The 26,808-nt window shown below is 38.0% G+C and overlaps 2 protein-coding genes across 3 annotated transcripts; both read right to left on the reverse strand.

Moving 5' to 3' along the window:
* Nucleotides 1–89: 89 nt before the first annotated feature.
* On the reverse strand, nt 90–3,250 carry si:dkey-193c22.1 (uncharacterized protein LOC567837 homolog). Of its 2 annotated transcripts, none has more exons than XM_020920943.2 (9): nt 3,151–3,250; nt 2,485–2,512; nt 2,261–2,410; nt 2,050–2,170; nt 1,774–1,977; nt 1,600–1,683; nt 1,368–1,509; nt 1,007–1,169; nt 90–569 (listed from the first exon to the last, which is right to left on the reverse strand). In XM_020920943.2, the coding sequence occupies exons 1-9, from the start codon at nt 3,152–3,154 to the stop codon at nt 335–337; spliced, it is 1,131 nt and encodes a 376-aa protein (XP_020776602.2). In that variant the 5' UTR covers nt 3,155–3,250; the 3' UTR covers nt 90–334. The 2 variants fall into 2 exon arrangements, with proteins under 2 accessions (XP_020776602.2, XP_055017763.1); XM_055161788.1 differs by having other exon boundaries at nt 3,075–3,195.
* Nucleotides 3,251–21,004: 17,754 nt separating this feature from the next.
* Nucleotides 21,005–25,601, reverse strand: lipg (lipase, endothelial). Its single transcript, XM_020921902.2, has 10 exons — nt 25,317–25,601; nt 24,280–24,470; nt 23,881–24,060; nt 23,049–23,160; nt 22,746–22,964; nt 22,425–22,667; nt 22,197–22,317; nt 21,890–22,117; nt 21,701–21,805; nt 21,005–21,618 (listed from the first exon to the last, which is right to left on the reverse strand). Exons 1-10 carry the CDS (start codon nt 25,399–25,401, stop codon nt 21,606–21,608), a joined length of 1,497 nt encoding a protein of 498 aa, XP_020777561.1. The 5' UTR covers nt 25,402–25,601; the 3' UTR covers nt 21,005–21,605.
* Between the last annotated feature and the right edge of the window lie 1,207 nt (nt 25,602–26,808).

The raw sequence follows: 26,808 nt of genomic DNA on the forward strand, positions 1-26,808 counted from the left end.
GAATATATATGTAATTATTAAACAGAATACTGAGTCACATTATTGGAGCTTTAATCTATTCTAAGTCAAAATACAGGTATGTTATAATCTATGCGTCCACATTTTTTTCATTATTACTGAAACATGCATGAAGATAGATGACTAAAGGATTAGGCTACTTTAAGTAACCCAGAGGTATAAAATTAGTGCACACTCACAGTATGAAAAACAATAAAACAGAAAAGATAAAATGTATTTCAGTGGTTCTCCAGATGTAAAAAAAAAAACAATGTAGCCCTTTGAGCTTCAGTGCTGAGGTACTGTGTAATTAAGAAGTGATAAGAAATCTGGCACATTAAGGGCCTTTAATAAGTTTGGTGTACTCCTGCTTGATACAGGTGTAGATGCTGTGGTAGAAAGGCCTGTCTGGAGCCATGATATCGGTCACCATTTCAGTGTGGTCAACTCTTGGCAGGAGGAAGAGCACCGCAGACAGCGAAAGTGAGCACAGCAGATCAGAAAACTTTGTAGAAGACTCAACTGGAACAATTATATCATCAGTCCCATGAAGCAAAACAAATGGAGGCACTCTGAAATTAAAAGGATATAAAGCAAATTTATAAGGGGTACATTATTATATTAACTATAACCTAATATTTAGGTCAGATTTTTGGTGTGTGTTTACATGAACAAAATCTGATAATGAATAAACCTGGTGACATGTGTCAGTTAGTCAATAGATTTTAGAGAAACTGTTGTATTTACTCTGAATTTTTACAATTAACTTTATAATAACTCAATCTTTATTAACATTTTATTTTTGTCTTTGGCGCATTAGTTTGCCATTTTTACATGATCTTACACTGTCAAATTTGCACAGGTGTGAACAATCAGAAAGAAACCAAATTACTCAAATGAGATGTAATTATACGACATTTCAATAATCGAATAACTCCAGAATGGATTGAGTTCATGTATTGTAAACATAGCCATTGTGACATAAACTGATTTAATAAAATTTACAGACCTTTTTAGTTTGTCTTCTCCAAATGTTTTGAGTACATGAGTTGGGGAGTAGTATGAAAAGTTATGTACTCCATTCATGGCTTTGTGCATAGTAGAAACGTACTCAATCCCTCTCATCTGTTCATGCTCATAGTGATCCAAGATGTTGTAAACTCCACTGAGACCTGTACATTTTAATACAATGAGTTTATTACAGTATTGTGTAGTAGAGGTTTTAGTCAAAAGATGTCTGTACTAGCGTTATCAAAGCAGAAGAAAAATAATAAAATTGATACTAAAACTAGTATTGTGTTATATCCTTAGTACCACAATCAAGTTTGCAATTTCAGTAGCGTAACAACTGTACAGTAGGTGTAGCATACCTATAACTCCTTTTAGTGATGGAGTAATATCTTGCTGTTTGCTTGTCTCAATGAAAAGTTCCTCTCTTGAGTCAATTAGAAACAGTGTGGTAAGTGTGCACAGATGTGCACCAGCAGAGTGTCCAATTAAAATAATGTTGTTCTGCAAAGACAATGAAATGTAAAAAATCACATGTACTGATATATATCAAACTGAACTTTAAAAAAAGAAAGTATTTAAAATATTTTTTACATGATCAAATTTGAACTTCTCTGCACTCTCTTTAGCCCAAATTAGGCAGTCTGCAATATCTTGGACCATTCCCAATACATTGCTCTGTAAAGTAAATAATAAACCTCATCATAAGAAGTAATTACTAGACACTATACCTTACTGAACGACAGACATTAAAAGCACCTTCTGTACCTTTGGATAAGTGCTGTAGTCAGGACATATTACAGTGGCATTTAATTCTTCAGCCATGTGTCTGGCAAGCAAACAATAAATAGCTCTTTCTCCAGAGCCCCAAGCTCCTCCATAGATGAAAACTATAAGAGGTACTTTGACATTTTCCATCTTTGGGGAGTAGTATAAGTCCAGCTTGTTACCTCTACGCCCAAAAGAGATGCCCTGTCCAAGAATAATCAGTAGAAAGCATATCAGTATAAAACAATTTCAAATATGTCTCATATTTCAACTAACCTTTTCATAATGTTTACAATTTTCAACATCTTTATACCAGGATTTCCATCTGAAGTAAAGTCTTCCATACTGCAGATATTTCAGAGTTTCTAGTACTGCTCTAGCCAAGCAGTAAATGCGCCTGTTGGAGGTAAACACAAAGTTGTTAATGAACTGCCAAGAACATATCATACTTGAACACTGCTGTTGGATATTAGGCCTGTTGTGCTACCTTGGTTTAAGGGCTTCTGTGTACTTCTTGTATCCAGGCTTGTTGGGCCACCCGTACAACCACTGGGCAGCGAGAGAAATGGAGTACGGCAATCCAACGAGCAAAACACCTGCTGCTACAGGTACACTCATGTGAGACCTAAGCTGCAACCTGCAAATACAAAGTATGTTAACATTGTATTACATGAATGGATTATAAATTTAGACTTTCAATAAAACACTTACATATTGTGATTCATTAGGCTCTGACCACCTGCAGAAATAAAGACAAATAGTATATACATTACACATGATATATACACATTATATTACTAAAAATTACTAAAATTAAAAAGTCAGGTTTCTGAAAAAAATAAAATGCACTGATTGAACTTTGATTTGTGCCATGGCGCCCTCAAGTGTTGTACAAAACAAACAAGCACAGTAAAAGATATCAAAGCTAGTCTCGGCTAAATGCAAAAAATACACACATTTTACCTGTACCATGTTACAGTCAGCTTTAATATCACATCATTCAGTAATTTACAGAGATGACGCGTAAACCGTGCTTTGCCAAAGCTTTTTTTTTTTTTTTTTTTCGTGCTTTGCCAAAGCAGTTATCATCCCATCTGCAGTACGGTCAAAAATACAGTAGTCTTACCACTTTCAAGAAATTCACATGTCTAACAGGAATATAGCCTAAATCAAAATAGATAGATAGACCATGCATGTATACTTCCAGGACCCCATCCCATAAGCTAACTCTTTTGCACATTAAGGAACAGAAACGCATCACAAGAACAATTTACACAGGGCTACTGCTAATAATTACTCGCCATGAAGTGAGCATGCGCCCTCAGAGTATGTTAGTTGTTCGTAATATCAGTGTTTAAGTTATTGCAGTCTTCTTACACATGAAACATCCAAAACCATCTGATGCCCTTCATCTAAAGCCGGTGTCACCTGATCGCACGAAGGTGTTTGGAAAAACAGTTCGGTGACCGCTACTTCCGTTTTCGCACGGAAGTGCAAATGACTGGAACCTACTCACGTGTAGCTTTTTAGTTATTTAGATTTTTTTCAACAAATGAACCTCCAAGGTAAGTTGAACGTTAAATCATTTTGCATATTGTGTTAATAGGATCCATGGCATCTGAAAAAGTATAGCAAGAGTGAGAATGAGCCTTCTTATGATAACCAGTCTATGCTGCAGATTTTGTGTTGTTAAAATAAGTTAATGGCATTAATAATAAGTCTGCCAAACTTTTATAAAGGTAGTCTTACGGCTAAATGTACATCCTTGCGTGTTTCATAAAAAGGCATTGACAACATTAGTCCACTAGAGGGTGAAATAAGCTCACAATGTAGAGCCGTGTGTGGCTAGCCCTGTACTTGCAGGTGACTCTGTCCAGCCCTGGTATGTAAATGCTACTGTAAATGCTACTGGAAATACACCTCATCTTTCATATCATGTTAAACAAATTAGGTTATGTAAAACTTTCTCTGAGTCCTGCTTCCAAATAGATAAGGGATCATAAATGTGATGTGGAATTAAGCTTTATATACATATTTTAACATGTTTAAGCTCTGTACATGATCATCCTGTCACATTTTTCAATAATAGCTTCATTCTAAGGTCAAATTAATTACCTTAACCAAACCCCAAGATCCAACACCAACATTTACACATTACTTGTGGTTTACATAGAAACACTTCTCTATTAAAGCACCAATAAATCATTCTGTGTTAGCCCATTGTGGTGCCTCTGCCTCAGTCTGTGGAAACTTGGATGAAGCTCTGCAAATTCATTGAAAGCTGAGAGTTTACAGAGCCGAATAGAGCCTGGGTTATTGTCATATTTGTTGTATTTGGCCCCACAGAGCTGCTTGTCCAGCCTTGAATAGGTGTGCGGTGGTACCTCTGTCTCCGCAATGTGGGGAGTCCCAGGTGCAGTGAAGGAACCAGCGCCAAGCCAGGACTTCCTGTGGCAGAATAAGCATGGTCAGCTGCTTTTAAATACTCTACTGAATATTTGTGGGGTCTCTCATGCCCATTTAAGACATTATTATTGTTCTTTGGGGAATTATTGAATGAATGGTGGTATTCAGATGATATAGACTGATGTACTTCAAGCATAGGCTAGATTTGTATTTTGTGATTAGTTAATTATTCAAGTCAGTGGACATGCAAGATGAGGTCCTATTTATCTTAATGATAACAATGTACCATACAAACAATGATTTATAAAACCACAATTACAAATCTGTGAATTAATCATAGTTAGCTAGTTTGAACAAATCAGTCAATCGCTTGATTAGTTATCAAAGTATTATAGCTCAAATAAGAATTTAACTGACATAGTGCAAAATAAATGAAATGCAACAGGCCTACATGACTAGTACTTTCTTGCAACCAGTAGGGTATTTATACTTTGCAGTGACATCACTCTGAGGGTGTTCTGTATGTATCTCTATGCTGGAATGTTCAGCAGTTACCATGGTGACACAATGCTGACAATAGCAAACATGGTCAAAAACTGTTAAAACTCAAGAAAAAAATACAAAACTGATATAAAGAACATATTTTCAGGAGTCTGTGATCACGGTCAGGTTTAGGTGTTTCTGTTTAACTAAAAGGTGTGAGTGACTATAACTAAAAAATGGTTGTCTAATACTAGTTGGCTTGTGAATGCAATTTTATGGGCGAGAAAATTTATTAACAGGACAAATCATCTTATGTGATTCCATCTGAAACAGTTCTTTACTCTCAGATTGTATTCAAATAAAACTCAGATTAACGTCTAACATGCCTCAAATAGAGCAGTTCTTACAGTTAGCATCACACCCCTATGTGGATGACATCAGAGGCAAAGTATCAATTGGCGGTATAAGAATGATCTTTGGTTTCTTAGGAGATATAACAATGGTTAAGTAGGTGCTATTATTTACCATTGAGCTCAGAGCTTACTTTCAATTGTACTCTTTTCACACTTTGACTAGATTACACAACAGCATCTAACGTTAACCTAAATTTAGGTCTTAAAAATGCCATGTGCCAGTAACAACATTACTAGTACATAACATTCCAACTAGTAACCTTGATTTTGATGTGTGCTTCTGTTTCTTGTGGAACTGAAATTCTACGTCTGAGTCTTGTCCTTTTCAGTTCAACAGGGATGTCGACCTGAGGGGTAAAAGTACTGGTTTATACAGAGCTCAGTGAAGAAGTTTTTGTCTGTGCAATTTTCTGACAGGGTACATTTAATGCCGGCCAATCAAAATGTTTTATACCCAAGGAATTTTGTTAGAAAGTTAGAAAGGGCTTCAATCATTGTTTGAGTTGATGTTTGACAACCAACAGCAGCATCCTGGTTCTTACTTTGTTGACTGTTGTACAACAAACATGAGGAAAAAGGACAGAGAGGACAGATTATAAAAGGACCTTCAAACAGATACTTTCTATTGAAGTGCAGTGCAACTTCAAAGATTGTTGATTTTGTAATTGATATTTGTTTCAAAACACATGAGCCACACCAATTGGAAGCAACATGTTCAACAGGCTTAGCTCAGGCTTGTATATACTTGAGTCTATTCCTCAAACTATGGGCCACGTACATTCATACACTGATAAAGAGCATTCAATCTTTTTCCAATGTACTGGTTTTGGTCCATGTACAAGGCAGGAGTATCATGTGAACCTAATGCAAGATCCGGTTTTCCCATATCGTTGCATTTATATTATCAGCAATTAATAATACATTTCAAAACACATACACTAAAGTATTTCTTCTGAGGATTTCTAATTATTCAAAATCCTTAATTCATGGTTGTATTATTAGTGATAAATTCTACTTTTTGATTACATTTAATTTAGTCTTTTCTATCTGCAAAGTCTGAACTCCGCAAAGTCTGAACTTTCTCTGAAAGAGGATCTTAAAATGTAATTTCCCAGTCCTTCATTAATGTACAGTAACTTGGGCTATTGCATTTAAATCTTTTAAAATTGTGTCATCTCCTTCCATCTGTCTGCCCCAGGGCAGCTGAAGCTACAATAGTAGCTTACCACCACAGAGTGTGGAGTGAATAAATGAATGCTCTGTGAAGTGCTTTGGGTGTCTTGAATGGAGCTACATAAAATCCAAAAGATAAAATTCAACAGATGTACTTGATGTATAATATATACCATTGGCTACAGCTGAAAACCTGTTTGCAGTCACTGTGCATACACATTGGTCTATTTGCCTCCCCCCGGTGGACCCCTTTGGTGACCCAGTCTCCTATATACCCCTCACTGATGTATGGCTCAGTGCCCGCATGCATGCAGGCTGGTTTCCTCGTCTCTATCTACATCTCTGCACTTTCCAATTTGCCTTGAGTCGTTTGGGGATTCTGCCTTATGTGGCTTGGGATCGGTGGACACAGGGCCATCTTTTAAGTGGAAATTCACCAATACACTGCGTTTAAATGAATGTTCTTTTACAGAGGGGAACCATGGAAACTGGCACTAACCACAAGGCCCAAATTCTAGGTATCCCAGTGCCTGGAATCACGCCCTAAGTCCTGCTCGTCCGGGGGAAGACAGAGGTGCGGTGATTGATAGGACAGAAACAGAGTGGCCATTCTTGTCTGATGTGGCTCAATGAATGCTAACTGACCTGGGAGGATGCTCAACACTGCATAGATTACAAAAAGACAGAGAGGTTTGGCGACATAAGCCAGTTGATGGGGTAACTGCCCAAGCAAATCAAAGATCAGTTAGTGTCCATGCTAAGGTTGAGGGGGTTCAGAGGTAACAGGTTGCTCTTTATATAGTCCAGCCCTTTACAGCGAGCGGTCAAATTTCAGTGCGTCATGTCTCTTTCCAGCACCCACTGAGTCAACAGAAGGGAAGAGGCACACAGCATGGGGCGGAATCGCCAACTCACACATGACCGATAAGCTTTCTACAGTGGAAATAGCGGCAATACAAATATAAAATGTGAACAATATTGTGCCCCTCTCTGTGTGGACACTGTGTGGCACAATCACAGCTGCTTCTCCACCACAGCACGTTTCTGCTTTCTTTGCTTCTCTGGCAGACTTGAGAACCACCTGCACTGTTTTATAATGATGGTTTTAGTCGTTTGATAGCGCTGCTTCTCCCACTTCTGCTGAAGATTTTCACATCTTTAAATTAGGCTAATGCCATGACATATTTATAGACAGCAGAGGTGTCAGTGGAGACACTTCTCATACAGCTCAAACTTCTGTTGCAGTCCGCCTCCAGCTTTAGAGAGAAAGTGGTTTCCAACCTGTGGCATGAGGTCTATTGGTGGTTCACATGTTATTTCTGGTATGGAACTTTCCAAATGCAGTGCAGTTACTCATACTGCTATAAATTATTTGGTTTAGCTAATTGATTTAAGCAGAGAGCTTGCCTAAATTGCCTAAACATGGATTATTCATTGTTATTAATAGTATTAAGTATGTTTATGAATTGGAAAATGTGTGATAGTCAACCATCCAACATGAAAACAATGTAATCCTTTATAATCATTTGCAGGTCCTGTAAGTTGCGGTCTTGACCAGAATTTACAGTATATAATCTCATGGCAAAAAGTTCCTGGTTTCCACTGATGGCATGTGGAATAAGTCAGCAGAAATGGATCCATTGTAACAGCATGTGCGTAACTCGGTATGTTTTTATTCCGTACCTTTGTTTGCCTTTGAGCTCTGTGCGTGCAGTGTTCATGGCTCAGGCAGAAGACATTCTTTCCACAGTTTCTGTATCAAATAGTACAGGGCTGCCATGCTAAACACTTGCTCCCAAACGTAGAAAGGCCCACATAAGTTATAGAATTATGCACAAGAAAAACTTTCCAGTAAAAATACAAGGATGGCCTTCCCCAAACTGCCCTGGCCCCCAGACTGCTGTGCATGCAATATTTTACAGTGTACTGTTCAGAGTGTCCACTGAGAGATTCCTGGACAGAGCCTTAGGAACAGGAGCTGCGATTTATTACTCCAATACTGTACAAAAAGATCTATATTTTCCGAGGCCACTAACTCTGAAGGCTTTAATGAGGCTGCATAGTTCACATAGTCACTCCTCCTTACTTGTGCAGAAACCAGCCACAGAATCAATGTTAACTATGCAAGCAAGAACAACCAACAGTATTGTTGTAATTATTTTTACATAATTATTCCAAATAATTGCACAACTATGACAAACAAAGAATCAGAATAATTTTTAGTGAACACAATATAGGTCAACATACTTTGATATACTATTCAAAATATATAGTATGAGCAGAACAACAGTGCAAAATCTCTGAGTGAAAATAGGTTAATTACAGTAGTTTAAAGTGACAGTGCTTGGTGCTATAAAGTGACAGGTGTTATAAAGTGTTCATGAGTGCAATGGCAGACTTGTTCTGTCTAAGGAATTTCCTATTTTAGAATGGATTATATTTTCATCACATATAGTATAAAGCCACATGCATTGAACCAATATTATTTGATATTGAAATTATGTTCTATTGTTTAAAAAAGCTGTGTTTTTTTGTTATTATGCTATAAAATTGGTATAGAGTATCGAGACTTTTCCTGACATCAAGTTATTTTAACGTTTTCATTTGTTCCTCATGAAAATGCACAGTAGTACAATGAACAATACATAATGTAAATGTACATAACAGAAGGCATTCCCATGATTAAAAAAGAGCACATATGATGAAAAAAATCTAATATTAGTCTACCCCTTTATTTACTGGTACATTTAATAGAAACTATTGGATGGCCTTGTCATTTTCCCATACCCTTCCCTGTGTGAACCATGATTCTTTATATTTGACATTTATCAGTCATCCAGATTTTGAAATTTTTATATCAACACATATTGGTGAAGTCAGAAAATAGTCTCATTATTTGTAGTAAAAGGGAAGAATTACATCAACTACTGGCTAGTAACCACATAAGTTTATTAGCGGTAGGTTGACAATGCTGGCTGTGTTGGATTCTGTGCAATAAATGGCCTACGACTTACTTGTGTAAGGCTGGGGGACTAACATATAACTGGAAACCATTACTTTAAAAAGCACCCAGTTCCATGTAAGAACATTGTAAACGGTTGAACACAGGTGAATTGTGCTTTAAAGTAGACTATTATTCAGCAAATGAAAGGAATGTCCTGCCCTGGGTGTGCCCTACAGGGGTTTATACCTGTTACCCATAAACTGGTCCTTTGAAGTGGAGGAGTTTGAGCTTCATATGGTTTTAAAGATCATCTAAAACTTTCACATTTGTGTCATGAGTCCTGGAGAAACTATCTAACATTATCACTTTGTTTTTGATAAAAGGTCAACATTTGGTTGCGTTCTGATACATGAGCTTTGATAAACTGTCTTTCTCCAAGATAATCAAGGTCACTGCTCCTGATAATCAAAGTTTTGTCCTGCTATTCCACATTTCAAATCTAAAATCCAGTAAAAGTGGACTGAAGGTTCTTTTTTGGTATAAATCATTTGCATATCTATCTTTGAAAATATAGTTTAACATAGATTCAGACATTTAGCACAGGGCCTTGATTGACTTAAACCTTAATTTCTAACTTATTGTCACTTCTTATAAGCACTGTTTACCTGCTTCCAAATCTAATTTTATCATTAGATGTTTGGGAATTATATTTTAGCTGAAAAATATGCTGCTTATGTATATGTGAATTACACTTGAATAATTACAAAGTATTCTCCTGAAAATTCTCCATATCAAACAACCAGTTATAATGTAATGCTGTAGTTGGGAGTGATGCTTTTCTGGGTATCACTGGTGTCTTATAACTGTTACAGTACAGATGGGGGTTTATCTTTAGGGGGTTGGGAGCAATACTGTGAATTTTAAAACAAAACATCCTTATTAATTGCTATTAAGGAGGAGTATTTTAATGAACCACCTGTTGTCTTAAGCTCCACCTGTCGCTGTGTCCCTAAGCGCAAATTAGAATACATTAGAGCTTTGTGTGTGATCCATGCAGCACTTTCTCACCGGCTCTCCTAACCTGAAGGACCAGTGCCTTTCTGTGCTCTCTTGTATCGGGACAACACCCATTGTCACATGTCCCACCTCAGAGTCACCTTCAGTGCAGAGGTTATGACATTGTTCACAGATTTTATAAGAGATAAGCAGTTACATGAATTTTTTGTGCGTTCTTTCCTTTCCATGTCCAAGTTTAAAGGTGCACTGTGTAACTTCTCAGGAGAGGGTTTACAACCTGTTTGTCTCCACGGAGATGTTAATGATTTTGTTTAAATTATCCACAGTATGGATTTAAACGAATCTGTCTGCAAAAAACATGAATTCTTACTGTGAGTGGGGTTGCCTCTCCAGACAACCAACCTGTAATTTGGCTTGCAAGTCTTCATGGAGATTCTTAAGTTTATGGCCATTCTGTGGAATATTCTAGACACATCTCCATGGAGACAAGCATGTGACTAACGCTACACCAGACAAGTCACACAGTGTGCCTTTAATGAAACCAAAACTAAAGTGTTAATCCATTTCACTTTTTGACGTATCTTTCCCCTATCTTTCCACAGAACTTCACAAAATTCAGAAGTCATTATTTAGCTTCCTTTTTTGCTTCTTTCATTTATATTTTCAGTGTACAATGCATACCAGATGGTGTCAGTTAAATCATGATGAAATGTGATAAAAATATTGACATAGGAACAGGGCCAATATTTTGAGACACATTGTGAGAGTTTGAATCATGCTTTATGTTAGACTAAACAAACGGTGCTCTGTAAAATGCAGTATCTTAGGAGCTAAAGTATTTTCCTTGGTAGAAGGACCATATCATTGTCCACACAGACACACTATTACTAGAGGGGCATTGTTGTCTGTGAATGTGGTGAAAGATTTAACGACAGGTCAAAACAGGCCCAGTTACTGTCATATAGGCAGAGGTACATGTAAATTATGTATAACTGCTTTCTGGTCTATTAAGATATTTTGATGCTTAAAATGATCATGGGACATTCACAGCTGTGGTACACTGTCCATTGTGTAGTCTAGTAGTGTACCAAAAATACAATTCACAACAATTCACAAATCAAAGTTTGGTACATACAACATACAAGCTTGTGGGAACAACAAAACAATGTAATATCCATCTTTATTTCAACATCATTTCATTCAATCAACTCAATTCAAATTCAAGTTTTATAGCCTAATAGTATGTACTATACTTTATATGACAGGTACTTCAAACAGAATACAGAATATTTTTTCTCTTAGGCATCTTGCACCCAATAACCCTTTGGGATTTACATGAACTTACTTCAAAAGACATTAGAGACGTGCAACACTTGCCTTTGGGTAAGTCATCAAAAAACCTGTCTTTATTATGTCATGTATTTTCTTGTTGTACAGATCAGCTGATTGGTTGGAAGTGGCGTGAAGGTGGTGTGACAGTTGCAATGGCTGTTAAGTTGGTTTTTTTTTTGAAGCTGGATGAACATCACAAAGAACTGCACACTTTGGCAGTTGTCAGTGTTGAAATATTTTTGTGTGAAACTATTTGCATAGTTTTATGATTGTGAGATTCTTCCTGTCCCAAACATCTGGTCCTCAGCCTTCCTGATATTGTCTGGCTTTGTTGAATGGACCATCTGACAGCTGGTTCAGAGGAAACTGTAGTGACTGCAACATCACACAATAAAAAAAAAAAATTACTATAAAATGATTTAAGTTACAATACATATTTGAACTTTTTATTTTTTCTTCTTTATTTTTTATTTTTTGTTACTGAAAGACCAAGTTCTCCTGGGGCTGTTTCTGTAGACCACATGTGCGTGTGTTGGGGACATAAAAGCCAGTCTGAGCTCTCCAGGCCAACGTGTCATTTTGGACTCATTTCCTGCAGTGAGACAGGGGAAGAATTTAAAGGAGATCTGGAGAGGCAGCTTTTTGTGTTGAAAGACATAGTCTACTTCAGATGTGCCAGAAACAAGCTGTCTTAAAAACAATACAATTTAAGTCTTATAGTGATTTTATTGTTACATTTGTTAACTAATTATTATCTTTAAAAAAAAAAAAAATTGAAAAAAATCTAACCACATGTATATTTATTGTGGAAATTATTTGGCAGCACTTTCCCACCGAGTGTTTCAGCTGGATGTCACACAGTGTTCCTTTGTTTGGCTAAGTGCCACACACTGAATGGGCAACACTGAGAGAAAGCACGGGTCACGGTGCAGGAATTAGGGTCAGTTTAAAGGTTTGCTGTAGGAGCAGGAGGAAGGGTCAGCGTGAAGGTTATAGAGCTGGTATTGAGGGATGCACAGGACCCAGTGGGAACGTGTAGCTCATGTTATTTTAATCTCAATGCTATGATGCTTCTTTACTGTTTTTCTCCTCAACTTGTGCACACTGTGACACTCTGCCTGTTGAATTTCAATGTTTGAGTGCTAAGAATTAAAGAGCCTTTCGTGGATTGTGGATAGGGAAACGGTCTGTTGTTTTGTGTGTGTCAATTCTGAACCAGAGACTTGTGTTAGGAATGATTTGTCTGACTGTAATGTTCACCATGCCACTGCTGCAGCAACCTTTTGAAGGAAGCTCTGAACCTCTTTGATATTTCAACAATAAATGTCACTATATATTGATATAAATGTCCTGTGGGTGATCTGTAGTAGCACTTGTCAAACAAGCCCTCCTCTTACTGCTCTAAAAAGTATTTCTTTGTAGTAAATGTCACTCTCAAACATGCCATAATTACCACAAATACCAAAATGTTGGTGTCAATGAACGGGAGTAACCCTGTTTTAAGGTGAGGCCATGCCTCTCAGCCAATCACAACGGGCCAAGAATCAGGCACCATGCCTACAGCCAATCAGCATTTTGCGCTTTTTTGCAAGATGCCTCTCATCTTTCTTACCTCCCTTCATTTCTCCTCCAAGCTATTTCATACTTACTCACACTCATTTCACAGAGGAAGTGGTTACTGAAAGTGGTTACTATGCATTTCTCTTTTTTTCTTTTGCTCCTTGTATGTCGGGAACGTGGATGCCACGCCATTGTGTTAAGGCGCTCTCATTCATAATAGACACAATAGTGGGGAAATCCCTCACCCTGCTCCAGAGCTGTGGTGCTGTAATGCTAGCAAGTCCATGCTTGCACTGCTGTATCATTAGCATTAGCATTAGTGTTCATGTTCGTGTTGAGAACCATGTGAGATGTACACAGCTGTCTCCCTAAGTGTAACTGGAGGTGGTCTGTCATCTGCCTCTTTCAGGAGTTGCATAATGTATGTGAAGACACGGCTGTCTCTGTTTCTTACACAAGCAGGTTCCCACAGACTCCTGAACAGCTGGTGGTGAGTTCCCACATATGAAGGAGGTAGGAACGCTGTGAGTGGGCTGCTCTGAGCATAGTCCTGTTTTAATAGTAAGCGGATCTTATTAAAAACTTGTCTCACTCCAAAGATCATCTGACATTGTCAAACAATATGCAGAGGAGAAACAAATAAATGCACCCAAACAGCATAATACTTCAAGAAGACTTTTCTATTTAGTTTCATTACACAAGACACTGTATCAACAGAAGAGTTGGTGTGACTATACCAATTTACACTTAATGAGTTTATATGAAACAGAGAATATAATATGTGATAATCTCATGCATTATTAAATGTTTGGACTATAAGAGACATACATGCGTAAAAAAAAATTCTGCACATAGAGTTGCAATGTTTTGCCAAACTTACCTATCTGATATAGGATCCACCTCTGATGAAGAGGTGTGTCTGGTTTCACATGATGAGTCATTCTTGAACACAAAAGCAGTCAGGGTTAGACCTATAGCACAAGGAGATTATCAGATGATCTAACACTAAAAACTCTTAAAACGCAAATTATATTTGAGTTGTATATGTGAACTGCAGTTAGTTTCAAAAACAAGTCTATCACATTTTTGATAAAGGTAAATAAAGCTTTTCTCTACAGTCTCCATGTGTTGGCATTAAAAGATTAAGAGTAAATCCCCAGTCTACCCAAGAGTAGAATAATGAAAAGTGAAATTTTCTTTGAGGTAGGATCTTTCTGTCAGGTCTAACACTCCCTGTTGGGTTGATCTACTGTACTATTAAGACAAAGCCATCGAATCAGATGAAGCTGACCATGTGACCACTCCTGTCATATAGGCTTCACTCTAGGCTCAGAAGTAGTACAGAGTCTATAGGGTTATGATGTCCCAATTTTGACTACTTATAACTTTTGAAAAGACATGTATAATAAAATGCCTAGCATATTCAGAATGATCTCTCTGTATTTTTTAATACAGATCAATATCAGCCTAGTCCCCACACCCTTTGTTGCATCTCAAGCTGGTCAGACGTAATCGTGCTATAACCGGTAAATTTGTTTTTTCAGTGACGTGTGTGAAACAAGGGAGCTCATTAGTTACCTATGATGTATGAATAAAATAATATTTACTCACCTTAGAGTTTAGTGCTTTGGTCATTGATTCTGCAGAAATCTATAATGTTTTTCTGGCCTCTGTGATATTTTTTTCTTTATTATTTTTTTTCTGGTGCAGACTATGTGTGTCCCTGACTGGCTAATTTCACTGTCAATCATGCCCATTTGAAAAGGGGAGACTCACCCATGACCAGACTCACATCTTTGTAAAGTATTGAAGAACTGTGTATTCTAGAGCCCAGGCAAGTTAATAATAGAAACTATCACAATGGTACAACATAGTCATACACAGGAGCCAGCAATACTGTGTCTGGTAGAACAATGATTAATCAATTAGACATGCAATTAACTTCTTGGGTTCTTTTTAAAGACAATGCAGTTGAACAGTTCTGAAGATGACTTGCAGCTAGCAGCCGAAACATGTCAACAAGGTAAACACACTTTACTGCATTGTCTTTAAAAAGAACCCAAGAAGTTAAAGTATATAAGAAGACAAAATGAACATCTTTTGCTTAATAGACATGCAATTTTTCATGGCATAGTTAACCACTGAAGATGCGCTTCACCAGCCATCCATGTACAAGTTACATGATACTTTAAACTCAGATGTTAGTCCTTGGATTTTACAAGTCTATTTCTGAAAGCTGAAACAACACACTTTTACTTTATTGCAGTAGTAGTTGGGGACACATTAGACCTGGGACCGTCTTGTTGTGAAGTGAGCCCCCATTACCTTTTTAGCAGTTGCAAAATGGACCTACTGTATTATTAACACAAGGGCCCCACACAAACAGTTACATATGTTGTTTACAAGTTAGCATGTGCTTGTGAACTAAACCAACAAGTGGCCAAGTCGGGATTAAGATAAAATAGCCACAATGGTAAGTATTTTGGTTACAAGCTGCTTATTTAGTTATGAAAGACAGGAAGACTATGCAATCACAAGAATCTATAAGACAGTATCGTTTGGCAACTTTACCAACAAGCAATGCTCTGTAGACCTCATTCACATGTGTGCAATGTGTTGACCCATTTCCCATGTCCACTCCCGATGTGGAAGTTTAAGCTGATTTGCTGTATAGTTCACTCGGACAGGCCTGCTCCAAACCTCACCCAAACGCACCCTTTGTAGCATGTGAGAATTATATAAATCCTATTCTGGGGCCAGATTATACTTTTTTTTCCCACTTTCTGTCAGACTTTCTTTGCATTTCTCTGTCTGGCTTGTTCCCATGAGAAAGCTGTGTTTTTGAAGCTATGAAAAAGTGAAAAGAGTGCAGTGTCAGAAGTTCAGATGTGTGGATGGCCGTGACTCCAGTTGAGACATTTTTCAGAGTGGGAGATTCTGAACCTTTGAACACAACAATCTATTGAAGTATTATTTTGGACACAAATACATACTCATATCGAAATTGTAATTCAAATAGCCCCTTAAGAAATTCCACTCCTTTAAAATTTCTCAAGCATTGACTTATAATTAATCCTAATTGTCACTAATTCTCAGCAAAGGTTATGAATGCCTGCTGCAGTAAACGCCTTAGAATGGTGCTAAGAGATTTAAGTTTCTATTGGGAAATTAACCATAGTCACAGAATGCAAGATATTTTCATGTCTTAATGCCACGTGAGCCGCAGTTTTGTGGAGTGGAAAATTTTACAAATGGCTTTCCATAAAACTGAATGTTTACTCTACCAGTAACTATTTATCATACTCTCAAATGGATTTCCCTTTTCCTCTTTATAGAAAACTAAGGAAGACAAAAATAGACATTTGTTGTACCATAAAGACTAATAATTAAACAGTGATAATTTTAAGCCATAAAAATTGGCATACTGAAAGGAATGTCTAGGTCATATAACTCAAAAGTATGTTACTGCCCATGAAATGACTGGAATTCAGGTTCCTCAGCATGGAAAATTATACAGATGTTTGTGTTATGAATTTCCATTTTTCTTTAGAACTGTTTATCACTTGCAAAGTATAATGTGACAAACGGGGGTGCTTAAATATTGAAAATACAGAAAAATACAAATGTAAAATAATTAACTATGTGACAATACTAAATAAATAATACTAACTAATAACATGATATCAGATGTTCAGAGTTTAAGATAACAGACAAACTTGCATGACTAAACTACACCCATACAAAGACAACTTTTAGTGAGGCTTCCTGTCAGTGGTCAGAGGAAATGTCTACATAGTTATTATTTATAGAATTAGACCGTGTTTTTGTAACATCCCCATATTAATTCACACCATACCATTAAAAAATAAGCATAAAGGGCAGAAGGGGGAAAATCAGATGAGACCTGTTAACTACTTCCACATTGCTCAAATTCATTAAATTTTTATACTTATACGTGTCTTTTGTTGCATAAGCCCCAACCTGTAGTGAACTTGACCCAACAGGAATTCTTAGCTGGAAGTAGTAAAACAAGGGGTTGTCAACAGCGGAGTGCATGTCTTACCTCTCCTGTTTGCCCATATACAACACTGGGGACAGATGAGGTAAGAACAACAAAGGAAAATTGTGTGACAAACTCTGTCAACTGAAGAGGTCAGGGGTTGTCTATGGAAAATTGTTCCACGCTCACTCTTCCACATGCTATAAGGAAACAGGTGCCAGAGTAATAATAGAGGACTATAAACAAATACTGTGTATACAGTACAGTATACAGAATGTACCCCCTGAGGTTCTATTAATAATGAGTAGTGCTTTATGACCGGACAACATAGGTCCAAGTCTGTCAACAGTGCATGGAGGTACAAGGTCTGTTTATATTTGTGATTGACATTGAGGATTGAAATTTACCCTGCAACATGCAGAGCCGTGTTCAACATGTTCTGCAAGAAGTAAAACTGAATACAGATTGGCATTCATATGAGAAATCAAAATATGATCAATCAAAACACCACAATAATAAAAAAATAAAAACATAAAATAATATATAAATTTGTGTTGCCATTACAAATATGGACCAGTCAGACATATTTTGATACACATGCTATTTGAAAACTGATTGCAAAACCTTGAAATGACTTTTCCCCAAATGAGTTGGATCTGCTGTATATCGACTGACGTAGATGTTGCTGCCCTAAGGTAACGGTCTGGCTTTGGCATTATGCAATAGCTTTCACCACTCGTCATGGACAGCATGTTCAAGTTTACTGTTTTGTTCCAATGTTTGATATATGATCTATGTTCTGCATCACCCCCTCCATAAAAGGAGAAGAGATGGCACCATTGCTCTTGGGCATTTGCCCATTCTTAGAAATTAGTAGAAGCCCTTAGAAAACCAGAGCCCATGTGATTTTGTGTTTTGAACTGTGGCCAGCTTTTTCAGTGCTGTGCCTAGCTTGCCACTGAGAATATTTCTACACTCATGAATCACCCATTAGTCTACGATTACGTGTCATTATTATCACTAATGTAAGTACAGCTTTAACTAATACTTTCACCAATACTACTACAATTACTGCTATTAATACTACTGCTGTGTTTACTGTTACTACTCCTACACCTATGACGTATGCTACAATTACTAACTAATTTATGCTGTACCTACTTCCCTATTATGTGTCATCAGGGTCATAATCTTATGTTAGCTGTAGCTTTAGCAGGTTACTTAGGTGAATTACTTGTGTATCCCGTAGTTTTCAACATCCCATTACCATCACTGTAAACAAAGGAATGGAGGTCATCAGCCTGCTTTACACGCAGCTCTCTCCACAGCTGCACGTCACAGCATTTGTGTTTCCAGCGTCCCACTCTCAGATGAGATCATGTGAGGTGACATCCCCCTGTGCTTTTGCTGTGCTGTGAAATAGAGCCAGCACTACAACATGTGGTAATGTTTGCCACTCCACTCTTCAATCTGCCCCGCACGTGGCTCCATGGAAACCATCCACATGGAGCTGCACTGGTCCGCTGTGCTAAGTCAACTGGAAGTAATGTCATGCTGTGAATAAAAATAGCATCAGTTTGTATTTGACCAACCAACAGTAAATAGTTTATTATCTAAAATGTCACAACCAAATCAAAGGCACCACAATGGACATAATGACCTTTTTTAATTATTATTATTCATTTTATTATTATCTACTTTCTGTAGAAGTTGGACTTACCATGTAACTTTTCTGGTGAGGGTCCAATATTGTTGCTTGTTTCCATGCTTTGCATGCATTGCTTTGTTGGGAGAGCTCCAGAGTATGGCATTTATTTGCATTTATTTCAACAATAGGTGATTTTATTGCTGAGCAGACCTCTCCACAGACCTGACATGTCACTTGGCCCTGTGGCATCACCTACTTGTCTCCGTAGAAATATTGTGGAACATTATAGACAGAATAATATAAACTCCATGGAGACAAGCAGATGTTAGAGCCTCTACCACAAAAGCTGTGGTCAGTTTACTGAATACTCTGGTTACAACTTATTTGGTTCTTGTTTCTGAAAAGGATATTTCACATCAGTGGTGCTGAGTCTGGGCAGAGGTCAGGCCAAAGTAGAGATCATGTCTGGAAAAATGTACAGTACATACAATATAAGCTTAATCAGACATCTGTTACATGCAGCAGTAAATGTAGTTGTATTCCTATTTATTAATATATAAAGTTGCTCTGTCTAAGCCTATGCATTATATCTTATCTATGTATTATATTCTTTTGTGATTAAGGGATGCAACTTATCAAAAGAAATAACCACTGACTAAAGAGAGTTGACTACTAAATAAAATAATCATAAGTTATGGCCCCATACGCCCTCACTATTTGCTACAAAATGTGCTGTTTTATCTTTTCTGATCCTTTATCTTCTTCAGAACCTAATAGAATGTCCAAACATCATTCTACTTATTCACATTCACCAAACTGACAGTGATTCTCTTCTCTGGTCCAGTTTTTGACCTAAGCATCTTTCACTTACATCAAATGCTGTCAAGATGTTGTAGACACAATATACTATTTGTAAAATTTTCCAAAGTTTTGAGCAAACATTCTTCTACACATTTTTTTTTTAATTTCTAAGGGAAAAATTAAACAGTGAACAAAGGAAAGGAAACTGAACAAAAACTTGATATTGGTGTCATTTGAAAACAGTTATTCCCTATTACTGATGAAACAAGGGCAATCAGAGATAGCAACCTGGTCCCCCATAAGGCATCGGTGGGGGCAGTTTATCTCCACAGAAGCCAGCTTATGAGGAGCCCAGCCCATACCCCGGGTATGTGTGTGCCAACTTGTGTGATGATTGGGTGAATATTTTAGCCTGCAGATGGTTCAGAAATTGCAGAAATTGCCTATCCTTTATAATGGTGTGACCATTCAATTGACCCGTGTGACCTCAAATCACTTTGGATCGTCACCAAACTTTTTTTGTGGCATCGGGCATGGGGGCTTGACCCATGTACTAAATTTGGTGACAATCGGTCCATAAATGGCAGAATTATTGTGGGTGGACAGACACACACATACACACAGACACACAAGGTGAATATAAAACCTGGTCAACCCTTAGGGGACCAGGTAATTATATTAAGTGACTTGATAATAAAATGGAGTTAAGATATTCCAGTTGCACAGTACAACAAGTGACAGATAAAGTGGGGAGTGGCATACTTGGGTACAGGCAGGTTCTCTGTAAGCTTCTAGGCATTTCTGTCAGACATGCCGCAACACAGTGTGGTGTGATCCTTTGAATATTTTCAGAATGTGTAATTTTCTCTAGGACGTTTCCGTGATAGAATAAAGTAAGACAAGCTTCCAGATATTATCTTGCAGTATCAAAGAACAAATAATTCTATCATTGTTGGAGTACGTCCAATAGTGAATAATCTGTGTTAACATCCACTGTAGTATTTAAAATAGACAGGAAGTCTGCAGATAAGATCAGTTATTCTCTTAACGGTTAAAGTTGGAAGTTGTAAATGCCATTGCTGCGAGTCACTATTAGCAGAGCATATCAGTCTGAAAGACTCACTGGGTTTGGACTTACAGTTCCCTTCATTTATATTTCGTCACTCCAGTTTCCAATTTCATCATTACTGTAAAAGCTGGAATTTTCAGTGGTTTAAGGCTATTCTGAAAACATCTGATTTGAAATATTTGAGCTACCAACAATAGCATATTCTGACAACTTGAAGTCATGGACTGTGTGTGCACCAGTCTCACACAAGGCAGTGATCATATAATAGTGTGTTTATCTTTTACTAGCTTAAGTGAGTTTAAACTGCAAAAACAAATTTTTAAAAACAAAACACCTATAGCCTTATATCTCATTCCTTGATTTTACATGAACACAAGGAATTAGTAAATAATGTGAATTTATTTTTTCTTCCAAAAAGTTATTTACATTATGTACACTGACACACCCACAAATGAAGCATTATACAGGTACAAAAGGTACAGAAAATGTGTGTGTGTGTGTGCAATGAGATGAGAATCTCTTCAGTGTTTCATCAGTAATCTCTCAGTAACAACATACAACACAAGCATTACAACTCAGACATAGCAAATACTGCATTAAACAAATGTCTCATTGTGGAGTGTGCTTTCATAAATAACATTGGTCTTGCAGTGCTTTCATTTTCTTATAAATAAAAATAGTTTAAAATGTACAGTACCACGACTACAAACGCTGGTGTCCACAGACATTTAACTATATTCTACTTCACTAGTCCACACCAAAGAAACGTCCTGTCATCAGGCAGTCCCGACACAGCTGGGAAAGCCTTTGTGCTTCTCTGCTCCTGCTCTGGGCAGAAACAGCTCACTGTCAATGGAAACTGCAGGTTCAGTACAAGGCCTCCATCCTCCTGCTTTGAAAAGTGCTTGTTCCAGAAGCCGTGGCTTCTCGTCTCTACAATGGGTCCCCAAGGTGATGGTGCATTGGTTGTTGGAAGTGCTAAGTCATTACATTGGCAGTCTGTGAATTAGAAATTGGATTTAGTCTTCTCTTAAAGAGGTCAAAATGAAAAGTACTTTTTATATGTAGTTACTGTTCATACCGTTTTCTTGGTTTTAATTCCCAGCCATCATGGCATTTTACAAATGTTAGGGACTCTCCTGGTGAAATGTCCATTTTTGACTCGTCTGAGACACAAAATGTAAACCTGAAAACACATAATTTAACAGTGGTGAGGATTTTAGGTTTTTTTAGACAAAATGCTGGTTACTTCTGCTTGGATTTTACATACTTCTTTTGGGTTTCTCCGGCTTTCACACGGATACGCCGCACTTGTAGCACTGGTTTGTTCAAGCTGGTATTCCAGGATAAGAAACTCTTCCTAAAGCTTTTCCAAACTGAGCTCCAGGACTCCCCTTCTCCTTCCCAGCTCAACTCAATCTTCAACAGATCGCCAATGTCCTCTTCAGTAAACACCAAAAAGGTGTTAGTGGCATTCAAACCGATTTTATTGTCAGGGCTACAAAAAGAAAAATCCAAAATCAAAAGGCCTGAAGTTAAATACCATAGTTCTAAATGCCATAACAGTGCATACTTACACTTCTACATATATGCCACTTGTATCGTTGTGGGCACCATACAACTTCACATGAAATGTGGGATCTGGATCAACAGACAGTTTCCTGTCAAACACATGCATCTTCATCTGGTAGTGGAAGCCTAAGATAAAAAAAACAAAACAAACATATATATGTATAAAAATCTTAAGCAATCACATTGGTAGTTTGCATGTGTTATAGACTGAGGCACAGATTTGAGTAACTCACCTCCAAATGGAGTGTCAGCACGGGTCTTCAGGTACATTTTGGTGTTGCGTCTCTTGCGCATCTTTCTAGCATTGTAGCCAATATTATTACAGCGGTTTTTGCGACAACTGAGACATATACCCTTCTTGAAGCGATCTGGCCCGGTGCACTGGAAGGCGTAGCTCATGTGATCTTTATTCATAAGCGAGTCCACGAACAAGTGCACAGCTCGCTCATGTTCACATTTCACAACCTCCATGAAATCTACAGGAAGAAATGCATCTCCATTAACAAACCATAACATATGAGATTATAGAAAATTATTTTGTCTGTCAAACTCACTTCCAGCCACTGCCAGCACATCACCAATTGCACACCCAGGCTGCACATCGCCTCCATTAGGGTAGATGTCAATATCCCCAATGGGCTGCTGGATACCGATGCTCACTCCCAGGGCCTCACGGGTATAGGTGTGGAGCACATCCACAAAGTCTGCATCATCGGAGGAGAGGCGCTTCTGCTCATCTACCCCCTCAAACATGGGTCCAGCTGGGTCCAGGCCTAATCACACAAGCTAAGATTATTAAAACGTAGCTAGAGAAAGATCTTCAAGCCTTAATATTAGACATTTTATGCATTTCATACCCGTGATTCTTCCAATGGTTCCTTGTACAAATGTCCCTGCGTAGCCTGCTACGTGTGCACCAAGACTGTATCCAATGAGGTGGACATTTTCCAAAGGCAGTTGCGTTTCATCCTAGAAAAGAAGACAAACCTTCCACTTAGTTGCTGCCATTGTGAATACTGATCAGCATGAACAACCTGGACTTGAGCCAACTATAATCCGTCATGCTCACATCTTTCCTGCTTTAGGTCGGATCTACTACACACCGTCCCTTCATGCTACAGCGCCTCCACCATCTGTCCTAGTTTGTCTCCATGAAAAACTCTTTTGTTTCTGTTTACAACCAACTGGCAGGCAGATTTTCACTTTGTGTACACACAAATTTTGGGACAACTCATTTTAAAGTGAACTGTTACATGCCAAAGTGGTGCACGAAAGACCTTAACCTAAATACACAGGTTGGCAGTAAAGTTATATAAAAAGAAAACTCATGTGTTCTCCTGTTTTATTGCACATGAAATTGCGTGTCAAATGCCTTCCAGGACATATAGTAATGTTGCCTCAAGTCTGATCATGACAGCTTCACAAATCATCTTAAGAACTGAACACATGGGAACGTACGGTATCCATTTTCGTCACAAGCCTAAATACTAGAGACACCTAACGTTTATAATACACAGAAGGTAGCATAAATCTAGTACGACCTTGGCTTTGGTAAGCAAACTTCACACATTATAATGACCAAAAAATAACTGTGTGTAACTGACACACACAGACACACACAGACACACACACACGACACACACACACACACACACACGCGCACACACACACACACAAAGTTTAACTTACCTTGAGCCAATCGAGCATGTCCGCTATACTTTGGCCCACATTGCGAGTATGGTTCACAGCATCAGGGTAGAGCTGCTGTGCCATTGATATCCAATCAACCACCACCACATTGGCCTCAGTTTCTCGCTGCATCACAGCAGAGACAAGCTTGTGCATCCAGTTCTCAAACATCCCACTCATCTGTGAAGAGGAAAACCCAGGTCAATCAGTCCACATGACCCCAAGGACCTTTACACAGGACAGATGCAAAGCTGTCTCTCATTCACTTGATACATTCTTCCTTTGATAGAAAGGATACAGTTGAATATTGCAGTTTATACAACAGATCAAATTTTATATGAGGGGCTGTACAGTAAATGCAATGGTGACCTATATATCTTGAAGCTACTTTGAACTTACTGTCCAGCCATGGATGATAAAGATGCTTTTGGCTGTAGCATTGAAGCCACATTCTTCTAAACACTCTTTTTTGCCCATCTGTAGGTAGCAGCCCTCCTGCTCCAGATCTAGGCTTTTTCTCATGTTGAATTTAATAGGGCCTTCTTTGGACTTGCTGCTCGTTGACAGTTCATCAAGATCACTGGCTTCACCTAACAAGCAAAGCAAGAAACATTTAGAGACTTAGACGTTTTTTATTTAATAAAAATATTCAGTTCTAATCTCAAATGGCATTTGAAATCTGATGGAAATCTAGTATCCACTTCTTGATTATGTTAAATCAATTAGTTCTTGTGCAAGATCCACAACAAAATGCACTCAAGGTTGTCACTGTCACAAGATTGCAGGCACATTTTAAACTATGACAAAGTAGGCCAACTATTCAGCTAAAGCCATTAAGCCATGAGGAGTTTATACATTTACATTTATACATTTACTGTTACATTTATAGTTTGGGGAGAGTGGGTGTTACTTTTGTATAATCAAACCATTTAGTCTATTAAAAATGGGAGTTGTCGGAGTGATTTGATTCCAGACGCGCAAAGCCAATTGTCATATCCGAGGCGGTGAACGCTCTGCCCTTTGGTGGAGCCGGCTAAATTATTTCAGCTGGGATGAAATTTTATAGAGACTAAACTGGTCTGTGGTAAAACGTGGGTTCAGCGTAACCCTCTTCCAAATATTTCCCACAGTCTTGCTATCATGAGTTACTCCCAATAAGGACACGTACTGATGCTACTGAATCCATTCCTGCTTTTCACGCTCACTTTCTGCCGCCACACTTGTTCACATGCAACTATATCAAGCAATAAAAGAAATAAATCCCAGGCGACAGAACATGTAGAATATTATAGACTAAGCGCAGAGTCGTATTTTTATTAAAACTGGGTCTAGTGTCCAGTGGCAGCTGTGCGTAATTTGGACCTGTCCGTTAAACTCAAATGACTGGAAAATGAAAATAGAATGAATGAACAATGGACAAAAAAACAGGCTCTTACCCTTAAGCACGGCGTTTTCCCCAAAAACTGAAGACACGAAGGCGCACTGTAGTAAAATCCACAGTGAAATTACTTTTTGAATCATTTCTTGACCTCAAGAGAATACAGAGAGATTGTAGCTTCCCGGTGAAAATGTGCTTTGTAAATGGTAGCTTGGTGAGGTGTGTGCTTAAATATCCAGGGCGACAAAGAGCCGGTGGCGTGGTGCGTTTGGTGCGCACTAGTGAGGTGCCGCTCAAGAAATGTATTAACTGGCATCAAGTGTCTCATTAGAGTTTTAAATAGTTTCTCCTTTTCAGTCATCTGATCATCGGCTGATCTATGGTGAATTCTATTGGTCAAGCCCCCGTTTGTTTACGTTGAAAGGCGTGGCAAAGTTGAATGAAGTAGTAGTATGGGCGTCTCACGTTGCGCGCGCCGAAGCTTGTGGTTGTTTTGGGGTGTGTACCTGTACTTCTGACGCAAGATGCTATAAATTGTAACCGTTCATGCATGAAGAAGGTCACCTACCGCTTTAGCTCGTCAAACCTGATTCTTACATGGCGTAAAGATAGTCTGGTCAGAAAGTGTTCAATGGCTCAAAAATGGATAACCTAACCCACCGAAAGTCCTCAACTTAATACAGTTCTGTAGATTTTAAGTGGGATTCTCCGCGTCCCCTGTGCTGCCTGCGTATGGTGTAGTGCGGTGTCCCGTGCAGAGGGATTTACCACCCATAGACATTGAACCCTGGTGGCTATGGGCGACGTGCCAAAGCCAGTTCAGCGCACAATAGGCGATTCAAATAATAATAATAATAATAATAATCATAATAATATATACACACACACACACACACACACACACACATATATATATATATATATATATATATATATATATATATATATATATATATATATATATATATATATATATATATATATACACACACATATATAATCTCCTCTACTGCTGCATTGTTTTCTTAATTAGCCCATATATGCAGCTTTCAGTAGTGGTCCTAATTGCCCATGTGTTAATAAGCATATCATAATGCTCGTGCGAGCAGCAGGGCAAAGCTGAGAGGTTACTGGAGTTCAGTGATGCAGTGTGTGATACAGGCCATATTGGAATGCTACATACTAGACAATGATTTTTATAAAGCTAACAACCTATAATTTTATCCCACTTGGTGTTTTTCATAACCTACAAATTTGAGGATGAGGATATTTTGTGATTTTACAGCAATCTTTTATTGTAGAAAAATCCCTTTTTATTGCTTTTTTATTGTCTTTTCTTTAAAATATCTCTTTATTTAAAATTAATTGAACTGTTATGTTTATGAGCCTATAACAAGTTAAAAGTCTTGGCTAATGGGGGTATATCATATATAACCTATTTCCAAGAAGGTTCCCTCATATTGGCCTGGCCATGGTTGTAACAAATTTCATATGTAGAATCCAATATTCTGTGATTAGGCCCGGAATTTAATTATTTATTTTACACAAAT

The sequence above is a fragment of the Boleophthalmus pectinirostris genome, unplaced genomic scaffold (assembly GCF_026225935.1).
Source record: "Boleophthalmus pectinirostris isolate CB_2022bp ecotype Guang Dong unplaced genomic scaffold, ASM2622593v1 HiC_scaffold_4, whole genome shotgun sequence".
In the NCBI taxonomy this organism is placed as follows: domain Eukaryota; kingdom Metazoa; phylum Chordata; class Actinopteri; order Gobiiformes; family Gobiidae; genus Boleophthalmus; species Boleophthalmus pectinirostris.

Coding starts and splice junctions, on each gene's coding strand:
- si:dkey-193c22.1 (XM_020920943.2), bottom strand. Junction 2,411..2,484: donor AGCCTAATGAATCACAATAT/GTAAGTGTTTTA, acceptor TTGTATTTGCAG/GTTGCAGCTTAGGTCTCACA. Junction 1,684..1,773: donor ACTACAGCACTTATCCAAAG/GTACAGAAGGTG, acceptor TTTACTTTACAG/AGCAATGTATTGGGAATGGT.
- lipg (XM_020921902.2), bottom strand. CDS start 25,401: ATGATTCAAAAAGTAATTTCACTGTGGATTTTACTACAGTGCGCCTTC. Junction 22,668..22,745: donor TGTGCTGGCAGTGGCTGGAA/GTGAGTTTGACA, acceptor TTCTTCCTGTAG/ATTTCATGGAGGTTGTGAAA. Junction 22,118..22,196: donor AGTGGCATATATGTAGAAGT/GTAAGTATGCAC, acceptor TTCTTTTTGTAG/CCCTGACAATAAAATCGGTT.